At 39.7% G+C, this 23,339-nt stretch overlaps 1 protein-coding gene across 11 annotated transcripts; it reads left to right on the plus strand.

Moving 5' to 3' along the window:
• Window positions 1-1,732: 1,732 nt before the first annotated feature.
• On the plus strand, window positions 1,733-23,139 carry bbx (BBX high mobility group box domain containing). Of its 11 annotated transcripts, XR_012590199.1 has the most exons (17): window positions 3,633-3,788; window positions 5,943-6,022; window positions 8,948-9,119; window positions 9,720-9,977; window positions 10,438-10,642; window positions 10,727-10,794; window positions 10,927-11,001; window positions 11,381-11,461; window positions 13,332-13,397; window positions 14,260-15,121; window positions 15,217-15,346; window positions 16,086-16,237; window positions 16,447-16,536; window positions 16,980-17,180; window positions 17,468-17,654; window positions 18,959-21,108; window positions 21,215-23,139. XR_012590199.1 is itself a non-coding variant. In XM_074610066.1 (16 exons), exons 3-16 carry the CDS (start codon window positions 8,961-8,963, stop codon window positions 19,035-19,037), a joined length of 2,610 nt encoding a protein of 869 aa, XP_074466167.1. In that variant the 5' UTR covers window positions 1,733-2,014; window positions 5,943-6,022; window positions 8,948-8,960; the 3' UTR covers window positions 19,038-23,139. The 11 variants fall into 11 exon arrangements, 10 of the variants coding, with proteins under 10 accessions (XP_074466167.1, XP_074466165.1, XP_074466163.1 ...); XM_074610066.1 differs by lacking the exon at window positions 3,633-3,788 and adding an exon at window positions 1,733-2,014 and having other exon boundaries at window positions 9,723-9,977; window positions 18,959-23,139; XM_074610062.1 differs by lacking the exon at window positions 3,633-3,788 and adding an exon at window positions 1,738-2,014 and having other exon boundaries at window positions 18,959-23,139.
• Window positions 23,140-23,339: the final 200 nt, after the last annotated feature.

The raw sequence follows: 23,339 nt of genomic DNA on the forward strand, positions 1-23,339 counted from the left end.
TCAGGGTGTGGGTTGAGGATGTGTGGTTGTCTAACCCAACAGCCCGTGGCCTGTTGGTTATGATAGGGTTAGGGTTAGTCCAGTATCCAGTATCCAGTTGCAGAGGGAGGTGTTGATGCCCAAGTCACTTGAATTACAATATGCTGAAAGGTTATTATGGAACAAAAACTAGTCGCCTACTGAAGCTTTAATATTACTGTGCTGAATTGTTTTATCTTGATTTCCCAATAACACGTTAAGCACATTGACACTCTGTTAGAGTGCTAAATAAAACCATTATTAGATTAATGAATTTAATGTCAGTCAGTGCTGTTTATTGTATGTATGTTCATTTTATTACCGCAGATCCTGTATTAAATTAAGTTCTTCCCATGTAGCCAAGGTGAATATACATAATTTGATCTTTTTCAATTTAAGGTCGTCAGTTTATCACCTCTTCCTGATTAACTGATGCAATCAATCACCAAGCAGGCTGATCAGAGACACTTTGACAAAAGGCTACCTCTTAATAAGTCCCCTTCACTATAGGCTATCTCTTCTAAAGAAAACTATAAGTACCCAGTGATCAAAAGATTGGACTTGCCTTCTTTAGGAGATTAAAGAAAAAAGAGGCCTGTAGAAGGCCCGCCTCTACTGAATAGGCCCACTACAGACACACATGAAGTTTACATTATCTTTATATTGTATTACAGAATGAGGAAATAGAGGAAGTCAATGAATTTGATAAACATATGAAGAACATTTTGAAGACCAACCTTAATTGTTCTAAATTAATCAGACATTACATACCCACTCATGCAGGCAACCCAGTTATTTATGCACCCACATTATGATTTTCTCTCATATTGTAATGACAGTGTGGGCTCAAGCATCACCATCTACAATCAAACCTCTCACATCCTGATACAATCAGGCGCTGAAAATAATGGACAAAAAGCCTCATTGTCACATACTAAAAAGACAATCTACTGAGCTCTGAGAGCATTACTCATTTTTTGGTTTCTCAAATTAGTCTTTAAATGTGTTAATAGTCTCTATTGTCTCTATATCCAAAGACAAGACAGTAACAGAGTAACTATAGGCGCATGGTGAACTGTAAAATATCACATCGTAGAACTACATTTGGACAATCAGCTTTCTCCATAAAAGGCTGTCAACTCTGGAACACATTAACCAACCAAAATCAAACTAATTCCAGATATAAAGTCCTTCACAACAAAGGGTAAGTGCTGGCTAAAAGCTAACCAGAGCTGTATCCATTTTTAGTTAATTTTACTGTAAATTACCAATGTGTATTGGTATATTGTGGTAGGCTATGTATGATGTGTATTTTATTTATACAGTTATATATATATATTTTGTATCTTTGTTTATATTTGTATATTGCTAGAATTTCAATTATTTTATTATTATTTTATTCTAACGTTTTAATTATTCTATTGTTATTTTTTACTACCTATTTGCACCGACGAACCAAAGCAAAATCCTAGTGTATACCTGATGCACCTGGCAATAAATAAAGATTCTGATTATTACATTTTTATATTTGCAGTGTATTGTTGGTTTTGTCATATATATATATAGTTGTATATTTTAATTATTCTTCTCATGTAAAAGCCCAACTAGGTACACAAGTTGAAAACTATCAATAGAATATAAACTATCAGTTTCATGCCCTGTATTGGAACTATGTTAAATTGTCCCTATCAAAATAAATAATAAAAATAAACCTCAATTTAGGCCTTAAATCTACCACACGTGTCCTGAACATTACTGTTGAGGACCTTACACTAATCTCAAAACACTGGAAATATAACGTCGCTTCTCATTGGTTGAAACAAACTGTCACTCAAAATGAGCGTCCAATCAGATGCAGCATTACATGACAAGGTGGGCTGGATCTCTTCAGTGTGTACAGTATGCTGCTGAAACTGTTGATAATATCACGGTTTAAAGCGTATATAAGAAGACTTCCAGCCGACTAGAGACTCGTGAACTCCTCTGCTGCTGACAGGTACGTTCTGATGGACTGACGTCATACATTTTTGCAACATTGTATCAGTTATCAGGCTCACTAAACAGCAGGAAACAAGTTAAAGTGACACACATTGATACATTTAGGAAATGGTTCTCTGGGGACATTCTGAAGCTTCTGACTGATCTTTAGTCCATCAGACAGATCAACCAGGTGAAGTTACTGGTTTCAGTGAGAGGATGTTGTTAGCAGGAGCAGGCCAGTCTGGTGTGAGAGCACTTTGCAGACCGGGGGAGGGGAGGAGATATAATATATAAATATATAAATATATGTGTGTCTGTGTCTACTCGCCGAGAGGAGAAGCTTCTCCGTACTGGAGGAAAACGAAAGTGATTTCTGTCACATTATATGACTGAACAAGACCGTGTTTCTGCCTGATTTAACGCGTTGTGGTGTTACTTTGGTGGGTCGAGGTCGTTTTAATGTGTCGCCTTCGACCGACAGTGAGATTCATCATCTAGCTGAAGAGAGCTGCGTTTCTGTACCACTGTTAAGTTACACAGGATAACAGAGGAGGACTTCCGGTTTACACAATAAAAGCATTCAATTCAATTCAAACTTTATTGCAGACTCAAGGTCCAGATAAGAAAACAAAGAAAAAACAACAACATTACATATAATACATTACAATACAGGCAAGGCAAGGTAAGGCAGGTTTATTTATATAGCACATTTCATACACAAAGGCAATTCAAAGTGCTTTACATATATAAAAGCAAGATAAAAGAGCACAGAGTGCATAAGATAAAAACGAATAAAAGAATATACAAGTATAAGTTAAAAGAAAAAAATGAAACGGATAATAAAAACAATCGAAAGACAGTAAAGTGCAGCATTTGATCAATTAAGAAAAACGTCTGAGAACAGTTTGGTCTTGAGTCTAGATTTGAAAATGACTACTGTCGGTGCATCTTTGACCTCATCTGGAAGTTTGTTCCACAGTTGAGCAACGTAGCAGCTAAAAGCTGCCTCACCATGTTTCCTTCTTTCATTGACTGGATTTTGTGTGGTTTTATGTGAATAAATTAAACTTAAACTTAAAGGTAGCATTCCTCCAATATAGAGTTATCATGTTTCGTCCTATAGTCTGTGCACGGAGGCAGTATTATCGGGACATTAGGGACCATCAGAGTTCTGTCATAGTTGCTCTATTTATGCCCTATAATATTATTCTTGTACTCTTTTAAAATCCCATTTAAATGTGTCTTTTTTTTATATTGTCTTGTGTAACCTTCTATGTCTTCTGTAAAGCACTTTTAATGAAAGTACTGTAAAAATAAACTGGCCTTAACAAAATAATTATAATACCAGGCTTAGGCCTACTTACAATGTTAAATTTGTTTGGGATGTAATAATACAAATAGGGCTCCTGAGACAATGTAGTCATCATCTCCCGACTTGGAGCAATAAGATAAGATATTCTTTTATTAGTCCCACAGTGGTGGAATTTGCAGTTTACAGCAGCAAATAAAATAGATAATAAATAGAAGGAAATTTTAAAAATAGGAACAATAAATACAGTATTGACAATAAACAGACTATTAACACTTCTTTGCATTTTAATTCTGCTTATAAACGAGTGAACTTCCGGTCTGCGCGCCTCTAATTGTGTCCGACTTGACACAGCTGTGTTCCAGTAACGTTACAGCCAGTCAGAGCTGAACTGAACTGTTATGATGTGTCAATAAGTTAAAAAGGTTGGACGGCATCAATGATGAGAGGCTTTCTCTGCTACTCGAGCACGATATCAGAGGTACGTTCACACATCACAGAGAGACGATTCATCACAGACAACTTGAGCTTCTTTCATTGATCTCCAGTCAGTCACTCTCAGAGAAATGTGTTATTATCGCTGCTGTGGACATGATGTCCCTCCTCCTCCTCCTCTCTTCCTCCTCTCTTCCTCTCTTCCTATCCGCATCAAATACTCACAAACCTGCACAAACTAACAGTTGCACGAACCAGGATTTTAATTTGAGTCTGTTGTGTGTTTGTCAGCAGAAGCTTACAGAGTACCAGGAACCTTTGTGATGTTATAAACCGTGTGACACGTCCAGTTAGCAGGCTACACCGCTAGCGGGCTAACTAGCTGACTTTTTTATTCCTGGTAACACTGCAAGGAAATGGAGCCACTGGGCTGCAAAACCCTGTGCACAGATGCATGTGCGAGGGGAGAAAATCCCCAGTTTAATTAATCACTGTGGATGTTTTGATGACATCAAGACATTGTGAGAGTTTGACAGCAGGAGTGAAATATCCCCCACTACTGTACTGTGACTGTGAGGGGGTTTCTCCTGCAAACCCAAAGCAAGATGGACTCTCATTCAGGCTTGTCTGTCTTGTCAGAGAGCTCACATCGACATTTTTTGTGCAAGGAGATGAAAATGCATGCTTTTTTAGGTATGCAAGTGGATGGTTTATTTGCACACTTCACACATTATGTTGCTGTTATTGAAGCTTCAGTATAGCTGCAGACTTCACTCCACCAAGACAGACAGACTAGACAGACAGACCATCAGCAGATTCACCTGAGAGATCACAACTAGAAACCTCTGCGCAGCTCCAAACACTCCCATGCCACTAGGCCGGCTTCATTTAAAGGCTAAATCATGTGAAATGCATGCAGTGGTTCTTGGCCTACATGTTTTGTTTTTTGGCCACAAGGGCGGATCGACTGCAAGTGATCAGTAATCACATCAGACAAAATGTCCCACTGTATACTTTGAAAGCTTGTTTGTTGTTTATTTGTTTTGCACAATTTAAGACTATACAACATATTATTAAATAAATAAATGAATAATATATACAGTGCAGGAAGAGGCAAAACAAAAACACTGGGCTTATCTGAAGCCTCCACCAAGAGACAAGATTAATATAAAGAAATAATATGACTACATAATAATGATAACAAACAATTAGGACAAGATATATATATATATATATATATATATATATATATATATATATATATATAATAATAACAATACAGTTAATATATCAAAAAAGATAAGTGTGTTTTTTTTTGTTCTTCTTCTTTGAGGTATTGTTTTGTCTTATCTTTTCTTTGTTTTCTTTGTTAGATATGTAAAATACATGAAATGTCATGTCTCTTTCTTTGATTACTGTGGAACTCGTTTATTGTTTATTTATTTTGCACAATTTAAGACTATACAACATAACGTAAAAAATAAATGAATAATATACAGTGCAGGAAGAGGCAAGAAACCCAGAGACAAGATTAATATAAAGAAATAATATGACTACATAATAGTGATAACAAACAATTGGGACAAGATATATATATATATATATATATATATAATAACAATAATAACAATAATAACAATAAATATATCAAAAAAGACAAGTGTTTGTGTTGCATGGAAGTGTATGGTTATTTTTTTGTGAGGAGGATGTTGATTTAAATATCTATAAAGAATTCTTCAAACAACATTGTGAGTGGGGAAAAAAGTAAAAAAACAGATAGATGGACAACATGGGGAAAGCAATTACAAGACAGCAATTAAATGACCCTTTAAGCGACTTTAGAAACATTTGACAGACGAACAGTTTATTGATAGATGTGAAAGGCTACTCCATACTTTGGTTCCCCTAAATCTTATTGAAAATTGACCTTTACTAGTGAGGAAGTTAGGAGGATGAAGATCTAGAGATTGACGGGTTGAGTAAGAATTGACCTGAATATTCCCACCAGAAAGTATCTTATAAATAAAAACACATATTTGAGAAGCTTGACGAGGTTCTTGTGCTTTATGCAGGTGTCAATGCTCCGTTATTAAAGTTTGCTTTGCACACATTTTTCTCCTGCATATGTTGTTGTTGTTGTTGTAAAAATTGTTGCCAAGATGATCAGCATGACTGAGAGCAGTGTCTTGTATTTTTATAGGTCATCGTCATTGCATGACAAAGGCTGTGGCAGATTCATCTTCATCACTTCATCACAGCATTTGCATAGTTTTTACTTCAGTAAGTATCCCCTGTTTTCCACTCAACATTCATAAATACAAAGACGTCTGGATGATGTTTACAGAAGGATCATTCATTCATTGATGCTAATTTCATTTGAACAACTTGTTGAGAAATACAAACCAGTTAAAGACAATATTTACAGAGATGTTTAATTACCAAATGTTCAGTAATTCCACTGATTAAAATATGCAGCTAATTAAAAAAAAAAGAAAATGTCTGTGATAGGGTGCATATTTGTTGATTCAACCCTTTTTTGGTTTTATTAGAGAGATGTTAAGTTGAATACAAGGTGAGAAGAGGCCAGGTTACTTTTCTTGACTTAATCACATTTTGATATTGTTATGCTAAATGAGTACAACAGACCTTTAGAAGACTCGAGAGTGTAAGGATCAAAGATTCACTAACCAACACAGCAGATCTAATTATTGTAATATGCTGTCCCCGTTATGTTTCCCAAGAAGTCTTCAATTCTTCCTGAAATGTGGTGACAAGGAATTATTTCACTTATTAATCACTTTACATAACTTAACGACTTGCTTGACGTTCAGCAGTTCTTGAAGTCTGAAGCTAACTGACCACTTTCTGTTGTGATATTTGTTCCTGTTATATTTTTTTTGCAACGAAAACTTGCCAAGGAAAAGCTCCAAGAAAGCACAGAGTCCATTATTGATCTTGTGCAGCTCTTGTAGTGATCAGTAAACAGTAACAGGGAAAAGCGTGTTGCTTTCTGGTCAACAGCAACGACTAGTAGAAGCCTATTTTCTCCAAACTCTTTTACTCAGATTCAGGTCATTCGTCTCGTTTAGAGCCGGACCGATACGGGATTTTTCAGTCCCGATACCGATGAGATACCCGGGCTTTGGTTATAGTCCGATACCGAGTACCGATCCAATACCAGTGTTTCATCAATAATAATTAATATGCCTCACTTTGTGGAAGTGACCGGTATCATTCTTTTATGTGTTAGGTAACTTGCTTTCTTAACATTGTAAAAAAAAAATTAACAAATACATACATATATAGATATACAATTACTGAATTGTTATTCATTTTTAAAATAATAAATGGTACGCCAGCAATTTGGTAATAACTCTTCAACATTAATAGGAATTACAACTCAAGTGTAAACCTTTTTAATGCAGCAACAACTAATGTATATAGTATATAAACATTGAATTGAATAGATCGGCACCGTTTTATATATGTATGTATATACATATATGTGTGTGTATATACTGTATAAATACATTATAAAAACATACACATTCATTTATATATATATATATAAATGACAATTGATCAAAATATTCAATCGCCTTAAAGGGAGATTTGTTAAGTATTTAATCCTCTTATCAACATGGGAGTGGACAAATATGCTGCTTTATGTATGTATATATTTATTATTGTAAATCAATTAACAACACAAATCAATGACAGATATTGATCCAGAAACCCTCACAGGTACTGCATTTAGCATAAAACAAATGTGCTGACATCATAACATGGCAAACTGCAGCCCAACAGGCAACAACAGCTGTCAGTGTGTCAGTGTGTTGACTTGACTATGACTTGCCCCAAACTGCATGTGATTATCATAAAGTGGGCATGTCTGTAAAGGGGAGACTCGTGGGTAACCATAGAACCCATTTACATTCACTGATCTGGAGGTCAGAGGTCAAGGACCCCTTCGAAAAAGGACATGCTAGTTTTTTTTCACTAAAATGTAGTGTAAGTTTGGAGCGTTATTTAGCCTTTATTGCGACAAGCTAGTATGACATGGTTGGTACTGATGGATTCCTTATGTTTTCTAGTTTCATATGATACCAGTATCTTCACTGTCTTTAAAACTGAGCCTGCTACAACCTTAAAAATTGCAAGTTGTGTTAATGCGTTAAAGAAATTGGTGGCATTGAAACTAATTTGCGTTACTAAGACGTTATTATCGCGTTAACTTTGACAGCTCTGGTGGAGATTCACACAAACTGCATTGAGTGCCTGCAGCTTTGAAATATTTCAAACTGATCCTCCAACAAAGTATCAAAAATATCCATTATGCAGATATTTTATCAAATCCTGCAGCGACACCTCCGGTTACTAATAACACTGCAGTCTGTAGGAACATAAATAAATTGAAAATAATTCCAAGTGGTCTTGATCGTAATGATTTCATTACTCATTCTGGACCACCATGTAAACTTTAACATCAACTTAATATTCATCGGTATCAGTTCTTCTCATTGGTATTTCAGTGCAGCTCTGTGACCTCTTAGATCCTGATTAGATCGTTAGCAGTATCTGATTCAATATCTAAGTCAGTGCTAAGTCCATCAGCTATAAATGACCATCCTTTGCAGCTCTGTTTCATGTTACTCATGGGTCCCACAGTAGGGGGGGATCCTTCCAGGCAAGTTAAGGGAGAAAATTAGCATTGTAAATTAAGGCTAATGAAGTAACGGTCAGTGGGGGGATAATTTGGCTTCTTCACTCGCTCCCTAGCTCATGTTATATTAAACCAAATATAGACAGAAGCTGCGATCGAGAGGTTTAAAATAGTCTTTTAGCTTTAAATCAATCCCACTTTGATGTGCCTTAATGTGACAGGGACGGAGATCAACCCCCATACTGCCATTTAACATTTCTATTACTACAGCTGGAAGACAGAGTTCAACCCATTTTATCTAGTTATTCTAATCTCATCTGTATTTATATTAATGAACTTGTTTTGGAAATATGGCCCGATGTGGTTACTAATATTTATATCAAAAATCCCATAGCTATTGCATAACTGCTTGAAGTCATTATGTTCTGCTCAGGTTGTGCACATTACCCGTAGTGGGAGCAGGTATCTCTCAATAACTAATGATGCACATTAGGATGCATGTTTTTGGTCTTACGATGTGCCCAATCTGTTGTTGTTTTTAGGTGCGGTAGTACCATGAAGGGTGGAGGAAGGGGTAAGGAGCCACCTGTTGCAGGGGAGGTCACTGGCAAGCGCCCCAAGCGCAAATGCCTGCAGTGGCACCCACTTCTCTCCAAGAAGGCTCTGGATTTCTCTGAGGAGGAAGAAGAGGAGGATGAGGAGGAGCTGGAGAAGGTGAGTGATCAACCTCCAAATCTGTTTTTTCTTTTTCAATATAAGTATGTAAAGATAAAGTATAAATCCCAAAATACCCCATGAAATAAGGAATGATCCCACAACATTATTCATTATTCATATTCAACATTAGGGACGCACCGATAACCGGTACTGGATCGGATATCGGGCCGATACTGACTCAGATAGCTGGATCGGGTATCGGTGACAACGGTGCCGATCTTTGAAATTCAATTCTATGTTTATATACTACATACATTATATACTGGAAATTGAATCCTGTTTAAGTTTTGACCAATTTGTTGCTGCATTAAACCTGATTTTGAAGATTTTTGACCAAGTCACTTCCACACAGTGAGGCATACAGCTTATCAATTAAACACTAGTATCAGATCGTTACTCGGTATCAGCCGATACCCAAAGCCTGGGTATCGGGAGATGGAGACAGACAGAAGAACATGTCGGCCTGCTGCGCCACGAAGCTTCGAATACCTTCTGATATTTCTCACCGACGCTTCGAAGCCCAAAAAGTGTTATCGGGGACAGCCCTACTAGTATCTACTGCCACTGTATCTGATGGTTTCTGAATTTGTCTTTTAGCAGCCCGTGCTGTGTGAGCAGGACCAGGTGTCGCAGGTGCAGTGTGGAAGCACAACAGAGGAAGTGGAGGAGGACTCCAACGAACAGCGGGCACGGCGGCCGATGAACGCCTTCCTCCTTTTCTGCAAACGCCACCGTTCCCTGGTGCGGCAGGAACACCCTCGCTTGGATAACCGCGGGGCCACCAAGATCCTGGCTGACTGGTGGGCTGTGCTGGAGCCCAAAGAGAAGCAGAAATACACTGACATGGCCAAGGAGGTGACTATACTACTATACGAGTTTTAAGGCGCTGGTGCAACTTTGCTGGCGACAAGCTCCATCACTTTCAGCTGAAGAGCTAGATGGACATTTAAAGACATTTTTGTTTGTTTACTTGCCGTTTCCAACAGGTCAATTTGATTTGACTGACGCACTGTGTCCATAGCATGAACACTACTTTTTGCTAACAATCTCACAATGCAATCCAACACCACACCTGCCACTTATGAGGCAAAGCGATGATGACTCCTACACATCTGAACTGTCCCCTTGATAGACACTATTAGATGTCTGTGATATGGGCAGTAGTGATTTTAGATTTATGTTGCCAGGCCGCTTTCAATCAAATCTGATCAAACCAAACTCACACTGTCCTGATGAAGCAGGTTAAACTGAATTTCTGACTGACTGAGGGTCCTGTGAGGTTTTGCTTGTAACCAAATCACTTCTGTTCTTTCAGTACAAGGATGCCTTTATGAAGGCAAACCCGGGCTACAAGTGGTGTCCCACCACCAGCAAACCAGTGAAGAGCCCTTCCTGTCAGACGGTCAGCAACCCCCGCAAAAAAGTTTGGTCCTTCTCTTCCAACTTACCCAAGGACTCCACCACTGCCAAAAAAGTGCCCAAAACTGACAGCATGCCTCAGTTGAACTTCGCCATGGCAGGTGTGTGTATAAAACATTGTTTGTTCGGTGATAACGTGACTAAATGTTGGATTGTTTTAGTAACTGCTGTCATTTGTTTGTCAGATCCTACAAAGATGGGAGGCCTTAGCATGCTGCTGTTAGCTGGGGAACATGCCCTCACAAACAGAGAGGTAGGTCGCTGTCGGGCATCCTTTCTCCAATCCGACTCATCACCGATGCTAGTTTCATCTGCAGCACAGTGTTTTTTACATCATGCTTTTGAATTTAAAGTTATCTAACCCCAGTATTGTGTACCTCTCCAGATCCCTTCCAGTACTAAACCTAGTTTACCGGACGCAGCCAGCGAAGGGAACTCCTTTCCAGGGGATGAGGAAGAGGTGTGTTCTTCTCTCTATACTCTACTCTACTAGACTAGTTGAGTTTGTGTTGTCTCTCTAAAGCAAGTCACTGATGTGGTCTGACTAGACAGTGATATGTGCAAAGTTTAAAAATATTTTGTAAGACCTACAGTACGTACATCACAGCATAATACCTCTTCCTGCAGTAGCTGATAGCTGAAGCTCCCCAGCTGTGAAGAATTAGCTCCACCTTTACCAGCTGCAACATTAAAATGCTTACAAGTATCAATAATTAACAATATAATTATATCATTTCTGTTATTCTGAAATGGGCCATCCTGCATAATGAATGCTTTCACTTCAGGTCATTTCAAATCTGAGGATTGACTTGTTTTCGCTCACCTGTTTCAATCTACAGATGTTGTCTGGGACAATACCGAACCGAGTGCCTGACGTTACTGAAAGCCGGGTTAAGTGTTCCCCTTCCCCCCTGGCAGAGGTATGACTGAATGAATGATGTACCAACTACACTTTACTTTGGTTTCATGACAGTATTGTTAATGTGCATAGACACATTTTAAACAGTTGCTGACATACAAACAAAGTCGCCCTTTTGCAAAACGAGTTCCTCCAGTCACTGCAAACACAAGATGGATTTTTAATTGGTCATATTACTTCTTGGTTGAACCAAAATCTTCACTGTCTAATCAATACATGGCAAGAAAATTATGTGCATAGCCGTCTCAGCACCACCTTCAGGCCAAAATGTCAGTATTGCACACACAAGGTATCACATACGTAATCTAACAGGCAGTCTGATGCCGTGACGTGCTGAGCAAATACAATACGTGTGCTTTCAAAAGATGAGTTAAAAGATGTTCAGCTTTCAGGAAAACGGCGGATGTGATCGGTCACAACAAACAAAACACACGGGTCCTGTTCCACTTTGTGAGATCAGTGGGTTATCCAGCTATCTTTGGCCTTAACTTAAGGTTTTGCGGTATCACCAAAGCTGGGTAACTTTTACCTGGGATAGATCACCATGGTAACCAGTGCTCCACGGCTAACTTCAGAGGATCAGGGCCCCGTTCAGACCTGCCATTAAGTGATCTGAAGTGGTCAGCTCGACGTACGTCTGTTCACACCTGTCATTAGAACGCGTCTCCACATGCGTCTTGAGTGACCACTTGTGACGTAATATTACATGAATGTCAGTAGTAATATCCTACATATTTGTGAATTTGGGTACAATTTTATTAACATCAAAATAAAAGGTTATTGTACCGGCGGTCCCCGGGGACCTCCGCGCCGCCGGCACCGCTGCCTTTGCCAGGAAACAGTGGGGATAGAACTTCAGAGAGCCGGGGATGAGAGCGATCGAGCGGGTGGGCGGGCGGGTGTCAAAGCACCGGAATAAAAACAGACACATCTCCGACAATATGATAATAATTCACTAGTTTGATACTCTGTAGATATGTAGTCTATAGTTAAGATATATTTTAATTAAATACAGTTGTACCGACAGAATAAAGTAGAGCACAAAGGCCGTTTCCGTGCTGCGAGGCGGACAAGCATTCGCGTCTGCCGGTCTATTCACATGAGGAGCGCAGAGACCCCGCGGAACTACTGACCAGTCAGCTCACTGGAAAAATGAAGTCATCATTTGTACAGGATCCCGACGGGGACAAACGTGTTTACAATGAAGTGATAAGAAAACAGAGCAACAGATATTGTTTATGGATCGGTTAAATGCTTTGCAGTGTCCTCTCTGAGCTTCTAACAAACCACACTAAAGAAGGACATAATGACAGTTATATTTAAGTTTCTTTCATCCTGACCGTGTCGATGCTTTTAGACTCTTATTCCATCACTGCAGCTCAGAATGATGATAATGATTTCCTTCTCTTCTCTCCTCTCCTCTCTGCTTTAGCAGCACAAACAGTCTTACATTTCTTTTAACTTAATGTGCATTGCAAACGTAGTCATAATTCCCACACACATGTATAGCCTTATAGCCTTACTTTTAACAATTTGGACTTTATTTCTAGTGTTTTTACATCTTCACCTTTTACATTTCACCTCGTTGAATATCACTCTTTGCTGCCGCTATAACCAAATTTTCCATTGTGTGTCTCCAGTTCATCTAATATCGTACTAGAGTCCGTTGATAACCAGCTTCGTGATGCCGTTATCCAGGATCACCATTGTTAGGCTGGGTGAAGCCAGTGTAACCCAGTACAGATTGAATCCTTCCTACTATAACAGTAAACACAGTGACATCTGTTGTAGAAATTAAATATTGCTGAATAAAGTGTGATCTCATTAAAAAGCACAACAGGTGACACCAACATGTTACTGTATGTTCACAGTCCTCTTTCTCTGCGGCACCTGAAGGAAAACCGTGCAGACAGTCCGCTCTCTTCCAGCTGGCTGAGGTGAGGCATTTGACAGTTTGACAGTGACACATTGCAGCTTTATTTGATAACAGGTTTTAATGTTAATATGTAGGGTTGGTAATGTTGACAAACTAGCAAGAGTACACTAGATCTTTTTAAAATGATTCAACTGAAAAACCCAGCCCAGTGTTGCCAACTCTTTTCCAATGAAAGTAGCTAAAAGCTCCAAAAGTCAGACTCTGCGCTGTCTGGCTCCCGTTGCTCCTAGTAATGTTGGAGCTCCGTACCACAAGAGCTAGTGGTGTTACGGTGAGGACGGCCTCCGAGCGAGGCCAACGGCGTTACCGCGGTTTTGCACTCGGCGGCTCGCGTTACCGCAGTCTTGGAAAGGGAGGAGTGAACTAGATGCCATCAAATCCTCCACACTGTACCTTTTTAACTTTAACATTTTACTTTACTTTCATACATTTTGTCCTTTTATTGTCCATATACTCAACATTAACTGTGTAAAGAGCACAAACATGAACAGTTTACTGCTGTTTATTTAACAATGCACAGTGACAGACAGACATATTACTTACCACTGTGTCTTTCAATCATTGGCATAAATCTGATTCTATGTCATGTGACACATTGTCATTAATGCTATCAGTAGATCTACATATAAGTGTATATAAATATCTGCTTAGAAAATATAAAGATTTGCAAGGTTGTTGTCACCAAGAGGAGGAATAAAGCATTCAGTCATGGCAAGATTATCATTATTATTAGAAAATGTTACACAATGCAATTAGTAGACATTTCTGATCCATTTAGAAAGTACATTATTATTAGGAGCATAGATTGTTGTCGTTTTATAATCATTTGTTTGACATTGAGTTTTTGTGTTGTGTTCGGTAAGATGTGCTTAGCGTCTGAAGCAGGAAAGATGGACACGGTGGTCTCCGAGCAGCCCGAGGACAGCTCGTCTACAGCCTCTCTCCAGCAAGCTGCAGTCGATCCAGAGATCAAGGAGGAGAAAGCAGACGCTGACGACTGTCCTCCCTCCTCTCACACGACGGCCCTCTTACCTTTGCTCTCCTCCTCCGTCTCTTCTACCTCCACTGATGCCATTCCCCCACAACTCAGCAGCCAAAATGCACGTGTCAAACCCAAGAGCAAGAAAAAAGAGGTGGCCAAGTTAAACGATAACGAGGAGATCTCGTGCCCGGCAAAGAAGATCGTCAAGAAGTGTAACCATGCGGACTCAAACGTGGACAGTGTCTTCAGTACAATTGAGGCAGTGGCCAAAGGGGCCTGGAAGGACACCGAGGAGAAGCCCAAAAGGAAGATCCAGAGCAGTACTAGTGGCGGAAACCTCGGCGTGCCCAAAAAGAAGAGCAAGCCCAAAGTCAAGACCTTGGTTAAAGAAAAAGATGAGATGGAGGACGACAGCGGGCAGTGTGAGCAGAACAGTTCTTCTGAGGTGGAAATGAAGGAAGAGATGACTGACGTCAGTCCCAGGGCAGAAGCAGAAGAAGCAAATCTAGAAAGCACAGACCTTCAGGGCGGCGTGGCAGAAGCTCATCACTCCCCCGGCAGCCCCTCACCTGCTAAGCTCAGAGAGGAAGACAAGGGGAAGGAGAGGTCGAGCGACGGGACCTGTGACTCCAACGCGGAGTGCCTCGGCTCCAGGAAATCCGAGCGGAGCTGTAAAGGCGCCTTGTACAAAACCCTCGTTTCTGAGGGAATGCTGACTTCACTGAGAGCCAATATCGACCGAGGTATCCATTTTGATTCAAGAGGGCAAACTGATTAATGATTGTAGGAGGAAGCACCATCTCGTCTGAATCAATGTGTGTGTATGTTGTGTCTGCAGGTAAAAGAGGTTTCCGTACTTCTGATCACGATGCAAACTGGAGTGATGACAGCTGGACAGCGACTCAGATAGGACCTAATAACCCCAAGAAGCTGAAGAAGTCCAAGTCCAAAGATGAATGTTCACAGGGGTGAGTCACGTCAGCATTTTCCGGAGGAGTGATAGAACGGGTCATTTTTAGCATTCTTCCCTTGTATAAAACATAATATGGAAAATCTGACAACATATATTGTTTGTACATCCTCTTAAAGCTTCAGTACGCAGTATATTTTGGGCATCATTAGGAAAAAATTCCATAATAACCTTTCAGCATATTGTAATCCAAGTGTTCTGAGACTTCTGCACCTCCTCATGGCTCTGTTTTCAGGCTTTAAATAAATCTATCCTGTGACGGGAGACTTTGACCAATCACAGGTCATTTCAGAGAGAGAGAGCGTTCCTATTGGCTGTGCTCTTGCCTCCACATGGCTGCCAGGTCACAAACTTTCTCATTTTACAGCTAAACAGTACACTACAAGATGTTTCTGAGATCATTTGAGGAGAGAAATAGGCATTACAGTAACAGAATATTGATTCATATTTGCTCAGCGCTGTCTAGTTTGACCATTTGGTCGGAGTTCACGAGTGATTGACGGCCTGTGATTGGTTTAAAGTCTCCCGAAAACATGTACAATTGAAATGGAAACTATGCCACACTGTGGAGTCGGTGTCTCACTTGAGTTTGGAGAGGAGGAAGGTAGTTTGATGCTCTCACTGTTTAAGAATCTCTGGAAGGGAAATGTATTACATGCTTGCTTTGATTGCTTTCGTGTTCGGTCAGGCTATTGATTATTTGCTCAGTCATGTAAACTGTGAACTTGCCTCGCCAGCCTCGGGAAACTGGAGGAGGAGTTTGAGAGGAAGTTTAACAGCCTGCCACAGTACAGCCCGATGACATTCGATAAGAAGGGGACTGCTGTCGCAAAGAAGAAGAAGCCCGACAGCCCCGTCGTCCAAGAGGAAGTCCCTAAAGCTGGGAAAGGTAAGAACGAAATCAGAGATATCTTCCAATTAATAAAAGCAATTACTGTTCTTTAATATATCCTCTCATCGTATCCATGTTCCACTCTGCACCTGCTTGTAGAGTCATGTTTTCCACACTACTCTTTGTTAAAGCCAAAACATTTTGACTCCATAACACAGCATTTCCATGCTCTTTTGTTTCTTTGTTTTTTTTTGTTGCTATATCAGGGTCATCTCCATCTCAGAAAAAGACTTCATTCCACAAGATTAGTAGGAAGCAAAAACAAAAAAAGGAGAAACCAGGTGCAGTGGACAAAGGTGAACTAGAACGTTGCTGTTTGTGAATTATAAAGCAGGATATTTAACCGATTCCTCCAGCTGTTAACCCATTGACACGTTTTCTATACAACAGTTTGAATGTCTAGTTTTTAAATCTCCATTGGTGAACTTGAATTACAGAATTGACCTTCATAATTTGCAGTAAACAAGTCTGTGGTTTATGTACTACATTCACGTTTCAACTTGCACTATTTATATTATAAAGAAATGTATATATTCCTATGAAGTATGTATTAATAATTAGCTGTTGCGGCCTGTGTGCAAACAACACACTTTCATCTGGTTAAGTCAAAGTGATACTAAACAAATGAATGAAGAACTGTTTTCTCCGTAACTTCCCTTTTTTTGATAAGAGGACTGAAACACATTTGATTTGCATCACTACCTACATGTACGTGCTATTCTGAACCTTTTCTCCTCAGCAGTGGTACAGAGTGATTCCACCATGCTGGAGTCAGCTTCAAAAGCCAAATCATGTGCCCCCCCCGTTGCCATAATGTGCCCAGATGTCCAGGGCACCGCTAGTATGGAGATGTTAGTTGGTAGCCAGAAGAGGAAGGCTAGGAAGACCAAGATCACACACTTGGTGCGCACAGCCGACGGCAGCGTGTCTCCGGCCGAGGGTGAGTTACGAAGGATTGATCGATTATTTTAGCCATAATTTACCGCCGTATGTTTAAATTGTACACGCTAGATAATGTTAGATAAATTCTCTTTTTATCATTATTATTATTATTATTATTATTATTTCTCAAGCAGTTCACTCTTCCTTTATGAGCTGTATTTTAAGAACATTTATGTATTAAAGCTGCAGCCGTGGTCGCCGGGTGGTAATTCTAATTTAGTGAAAAAAACATTTTATAGATCTGAAAAAGAAACTCAAAATGAAATGCTCTGCTTTCTTTTTCAGAGGACAAAACTAGGGACCCGAACCAGGAAGAGGATAAGAAGCCATTACCCCAACAGAATTTATGCAATGAAAAAGGGTGCTACAGTAATCCAGAGGAGACGGAGAGGAGCACCTCACCTCAAGAGCTACCTGCTTTCTTCAGCTTGGCGGCTCTCGCTGAGGTGGCAGCCATGGAAAACGTTCACAGGTAGAAAACCCAGCTTCTATACAACACTGTTGAATAGATTTCAATCAGGAGAGACCCCGTATCAAATGAACAATAATTTATTACATTAAAAACAAAGATCTACCTAGACGCCACTGTTTATGCGCATGGTCTACAGTCTGTGGCGCAAGTGCAATTAGTGCTTTTCCAACTCCACTTTTGGGAGTTAAACGGCGCATAATCTGGGCGTAAAGTAAGGCGCAAGGGGCAAAGGGGTTGTATTAAATGTCTTAATTAATCATAGGTGTGTTTTGGGGCGTAACAGGAATTTATCCAATTAGTGTCGTCTCCCGTTTCCTTTAAAAGCCAGGTGCGCCTGCACATTGGCGCATTGCTATTTAAAAGGCGGATTTGGCAAATTGGAGAAGGGAACGGTTTTATCTTGAGGAAACGGATCTGTCTATCTTACACCCAGACCGACGCTCGTGCACTTTCAATTTGCAAACGAGCGTCGGCCTGGGTGTAAGATAGGGTCCGTACACCAGTCGTGCAGATACAGAATCATAATGCCTCAATCTGAATTAATATTGGTGTGACAATATCTACAATTCTGTGGTTGTTTGGAAAACTCCAGCAGCTACCTCAAGGTCTTTATGCAGGTCTCTGTCCAGAGGAACAAACTGTAACACAATGGCTTCTCTTATTCTCTCTCTCTGACATTGAACAATGTTTTTTGGCATCTCACTTCCTGTCACACCATTCCCTCTTTATCTCTGTCACAGTATAGCTCTTTGATGACACAGTGTGGACCGCTGTAGTACTCAAGTGCCCTAATATGACTACTTACACTGCTAAATACAGCATGTCACGTGTCGTCACATCTGCTCATGTCCAACAGTGGGACTCCCAAGTTCTTCTTACTCTTTGGTAACATTTTTTTGGGAATGAAACCTGCCCACAGATCTAGCAGAGCAGGTAGCCTTTTATGGCAATTTGTGAGATTTGATCATTAACATAATCAAGCACCCCCCCCAAACAGGTTAAAACAAGCAATTCACAACAAGTTAGTGCAGGTAAGCGGGTTCGCTGAATCTGACTTGGAACACTCAGACAAATCTCACGGAGAAAAGTAAGTGAGGATAAGAATACTTATTGCATGAGGTCCACTGTGTCAGTCCTCATCGTGTAATTCTACAAAGCAGCACCTTTCTCAACTGAAGTTATCACTGGACCTCAACTCTGACGAAAGAGCCTCATGCAGATTCCCTATATGCTTTCATTTAAAAACCACAGGCTATCTGAAAACGTGTGAACAAACGCTGAAGTCTTTAATGTCCTGTTTTCAGAGGCCAGAGAGGCTTGGCTGAGAATCAGAAGAAAGAGCTCGGCCAGACTCCGGTCCTCATCTCCTGCGCTGATCAGTGAAACTCTGATGCCGGTATGAGAAGCCACAACATGGACATTAGCAGCGGAGCTTTACTTTCCTACACTGAAGGGAGACTCGATCAGGAAGCTTTGGACAGACTCCACCTCAACCCCTGTGGTGAATTTACTTTAGCTCGGGTTCACGGTGGGGGGTTAAGAGACCCTCTCCTCCTCCTCCTCCTCCTCTTCCCTGTTCCTCGCTATCTCAGTGTTTCCCCCCCGAAAGCCTTCCTTTGGTTTGAGAGAGGATGCCTTTCCTCTTACCCCCCCTTTAGATGCTCTGTTTGGGCCTGTGGAAGAACCAAGCTGTCTCCCAGTGCATGGCTTCCCTTATACAGATGGTTGTCATGGGTTTATCGTACACCGTTTTGTCAAATAGAGGCCACTTTTAAAGGTCAAGTCTTGCGATTTAAAAAAAAATAGCATTTTAGGTAGGGCAAACAAAACCCAACACTGCATTCATTTTATAGACGAACACAGCTTTCTGTCACCTTTTTACCTCACACACACGCCTACTGAAGAGTTCCCTCCACCTCTGGTAGAATACCTCTGTATTTGAATAGTTTATATCCCTACCATTCCTTCCAGCTTCAACCCAAAATGACTTTAACCAGGGTAATATGATCATGATGGACAGACTTCCATTACCAACTACTTGCTTTAGTGTTTCCCTGTCGGTACACTAATCTGGTGTACTCACAACTATGAAGAAATCATGGTTGAGTATTTGATATGTAAGTTATGATGCTACTGTAAAACAGTATGTGGTAGCTACAAATAATCGTGTTAGACTGAATGTGTAAGAGCAGACCTGTGCATACTTTGCATCTGAACTAGAGTTGACTATATAGCTGAGGGTGTTTGTTGTCCTGCTTATCCTTTAGTAGTAGGTTCACAGTGTCCTGTCGGGCTTATCAGACAGCTTAGGTCAGCTTAAAAAACTCCTTCTTCTTGTGATGGGGAGGTTGCGTGAAAGTGATTCAAATATAGCCTTAACCCTCCCACCCGGACCTAGAACCAGCTTCTTGCTCAACGCCATCACAGTCCTAAAGTCAGTGTAAACCTTTTTTTGAATAGTGAAATGCAGTTTTGTCAATACTTGATCTTATTGCAGTTTTGCGTAGCAGTTAGAAAGGGTTAATTCCTTGTGTGCAACTTATTTCATTGAATAGGTGTTTGTTTTTTTGTTGTTTTTTTTAATTACATAAACACTGCACTAATTTGTAGCTGAAGTTTGAGTTGCTGTTGGAAGGGTAATAAGATGCCTTGTCTCCACCAGTCAGTGTTCTTACACCATAGCCTCTCAGTAGTGTCTTCAATGTCCTCAGGACCCGGCCACAAGCTCCAACATAAAGAGATTAGAAGTTTGTTAATCGAAGTAGAATATTTGTTTCATGAAATTGTTTTATACATGTCTCATAAAATGAGCAATTTGAGAAAAAACAACACAATACAGAAATGAAATATTGATGTGTTTTTAAATCCGACCATGCAATGCTATGGTTCCTCACACAGCTAATGGAGACAAGGCATTTAATAACAGATTCCCTGTTTTTGTCCTCTCGGCCTTTGAGATTTGATTGCCAAGTAATGGTCTACTCAGAGGTCACATGTAATCAATGTTTTGATTTTTAGAAGTATTTATATTTAGATGCAACGTTGTGTTTCTTTATTTTTGGCTTTGTTTTTGTTAATGTTTTGGTCCGAATCATTCCATTTCCACGCCTCTACCTTTTTGTTTACAGCGAATCGGCTGTAGTAGTGAGGGAAAATAAGATAAGGAAGCAGTTAAGGTGCGGGTTTGTTGTCTTCCCAAGAACCTGGAAGAGCTGAGAGCTACACAGACTCCCCCAGCAATACCCCATCGCCTCCTTACCAAGCAGCCTTTTTGCTCCTCTGTGTAGACCAATACTTACTTCATCACATTTTAGATTCACATTTCTAACTTTTATAGCTCTCTTTGTTTTCTATTTAATCGTTTTTCTGTTAAAGAGTGTGCGTTTATGATGCTCTTTTAACTAGGTCCTCTTTATGCTTTTTTTCCTGAGGTCATGTTTACTGGATTAAGAATGTTGTCAAAAAAAGATCAAGCTCATAAGCGATGAATGCATCTACAGTATGCTTACCTGCTAAGCAAACAGGCACTGAGATAAAATGCACAGTCTCTTGACAATGAGCTTGTCTTTTTCACCTCTGGAGGTGTTTGACTGCGACTGCATCACCGTTTTCTTGGATGTGTTCTTTTGGACACTTAAAGACAGGAATGACAGAAATAAGAAATGAATGGGTCTTTGAGAACTCATGCGTCTTGAAATAGAGCATTTTTCCTATATCAAGGCATTGTTACGTGGTAATAATGTGTTGCTTAAGTAGGCCCTTTGTGTGCAAATAGTACAGTACAATGCAACAAATCTATAATTCCTCTCCTAAATTTCTCCTTACTATCTCACAAACTCTCTGCAAATGTTTTCCCAGCTAAGCTTAAGGGAACCACACCATGCTTTACGATAATCCTAAAAATAATAAATGGTATATCTATTTTTTCAAATATGAGAAAAAGTTACGTTAAGGATGATGTCATCCAAGCAGTAAACTGTATAGTTCTTCCACTGGTGGACATCAGTGTAATTCTTTGCAAAGACAAAGAAATTGTCTTCCCCCAAAATAGAGATATATTTGCATACAGCAAGTGAGTTTATTGACATTTGCCAAAGAAAAGGGAAAGGTATATTCAAATGGAAATCCTGGTTTTGTTTTTTTTGTTTTGTTTTGTTAAGAAAAACAGAAAGCTGGCATAACGGTTGCACTGCATTTCCTAGGTGTGTAAATCTTCAGGTAACAATATCAGCACAATTCTTCCTGTGTATCTAATGGGATTTCCTTGGTGTTTGAGCCCAGAGTTGGAATGAAGTGCAACAAAAGGGCACCACACTCGATGCCTCTTTTAATATACAGTATTTGCACCTTATGACCCAAACCAAAATGATCATGGTCTTTGAAGAAAATATATAATTTTTACCCACTCTATGGAAATTATGCATTTTAACTATTATATATGCGAGAATCCAGTCAATAACAAATCCACACATCTACCAAACAGCCATAATATACCGTCATTTCCCCATCCCCTCACTTTTTCTATCTAGAAAATGCTTCTATAAAGTTTAAATTCCTATATTAGTTACCTAAATGACTATAATACCCTTTTGTGCTAGTACTGTCTTCTTGAATGTAATCATTTTGTACCTGTATTTTTCTAATTCAGTCTTGATTGTACTGTATGTATGCTATGATGGTATACTGTTCCTTAGGTGCATAGTTCGTTACAAACCGACAGTTCTCATGACAGGATAGCTGCTGTGCTGCGAACTCAATGGAAACGTGTGGAGGTTTTAAGTCCAAAGGACTTACCGTACCGTGTGAGCATCCATGAGACTGATAACAGAGATTCTTGCATTTTGAGTGGTGGGAGAATAGTTTTCCCTGGTTTGCTACTTCTTTTTTTTTTTTTTTTTTTCCTTTGCAGTAAAAGTGAAAGTCTGATCAGGACAGTTTATAAAACGAGGACGCTCCTGCAATCAGATAGAACAATTGAATGCTTGAGTTTCAACTTATTTATTACTGTTCCTTTTTATAGGTTTTAGTTGAATAAAAAAACAAAAACAATAAAATATACAACTGAATATGCATCCATTTATACATGAACGTGTATAAGATAATCTACCCTTTACTGGAATGTAGATCATGGCTTCCTTTTGTTTGTTTGTTTTGTAAAGAAGAGGCTACGCCAGATCTTTTAAGTCTCTTTTCCTCTGGTAGTTTGTACAACATGTGCTTAATCTAATTCATGCTACTGGTAATCATCATGGCAGATGTGGTTTTTTTGATTGTTACAGCCCAGTGGTTAAATGCAGCCTTGCCTTACTGGAACCCCTGCTTAGTGAGGGATCCCTCATACCTCCCCACCCGACCCCACCCACAACTCCTATGTCATAACACTGTTTGCTGATGCAACTATTATTCCTTTTACACTTTCTGCTGACGCAACTATTACTTCTTGAACACCTATTAAAATAACATCTATTGCATCTGTGTGAAAAGATTTGTTGTCAATGCTGCTTTGTTAAACACGTTGTTAGTCTCACCTGCAACTGGACTGGACATGGCTCGTTATTTCCTCCTTTATGTTGTTGTGTAAATCTCCCACACACTAACTGTAACGTTGATTTAAAAATATATATATATATTTATTTCATTTATATTACAGAATGTTACATAATATACACAGTCAGAAGTCATTTT

This window comes from Sebastes fasciatus, chromosome 16, assembly GCF_043250625.1.
Source record: "Sebastes fasciatus isolate fSebFas1 chromosome 16, fSebFas1.pri, whole genome shotgun sequence".
Taxonomy (NCBI): domain Eukaryota; kingdom Metazoa; phylum Chordata; class Actinopteri; order Perciformes; family Sebastidae; genus Sebastes; species Sebastes fasciatus.

Excerpts from the sequence above, each read along its gene's own strand:
- bbx (XM_074610064.1), top strand. The coding sequence starts at position 8,961 with ATGAAGGGTGGAGGAAGGGGTAAGGAGCCACCTGTTGCAGGGGAGGTC. Across the intron at positions 10,643-10,726 it reads GTTGAACTTCGCCATGGCAG|ATCCTACAAAGATGGGAGGC; the intron begins GTGTGTGTATAA and ends TTTGTTTGTCAG. Across the intron at positions 17,655-18,958 it reads GCCATGGAAAACGTTCACAG|AGGCCAGAGAGGCTTGGCTG; the intron begins GTAGAAAACCCA and ends TCCTGTTTTCAG.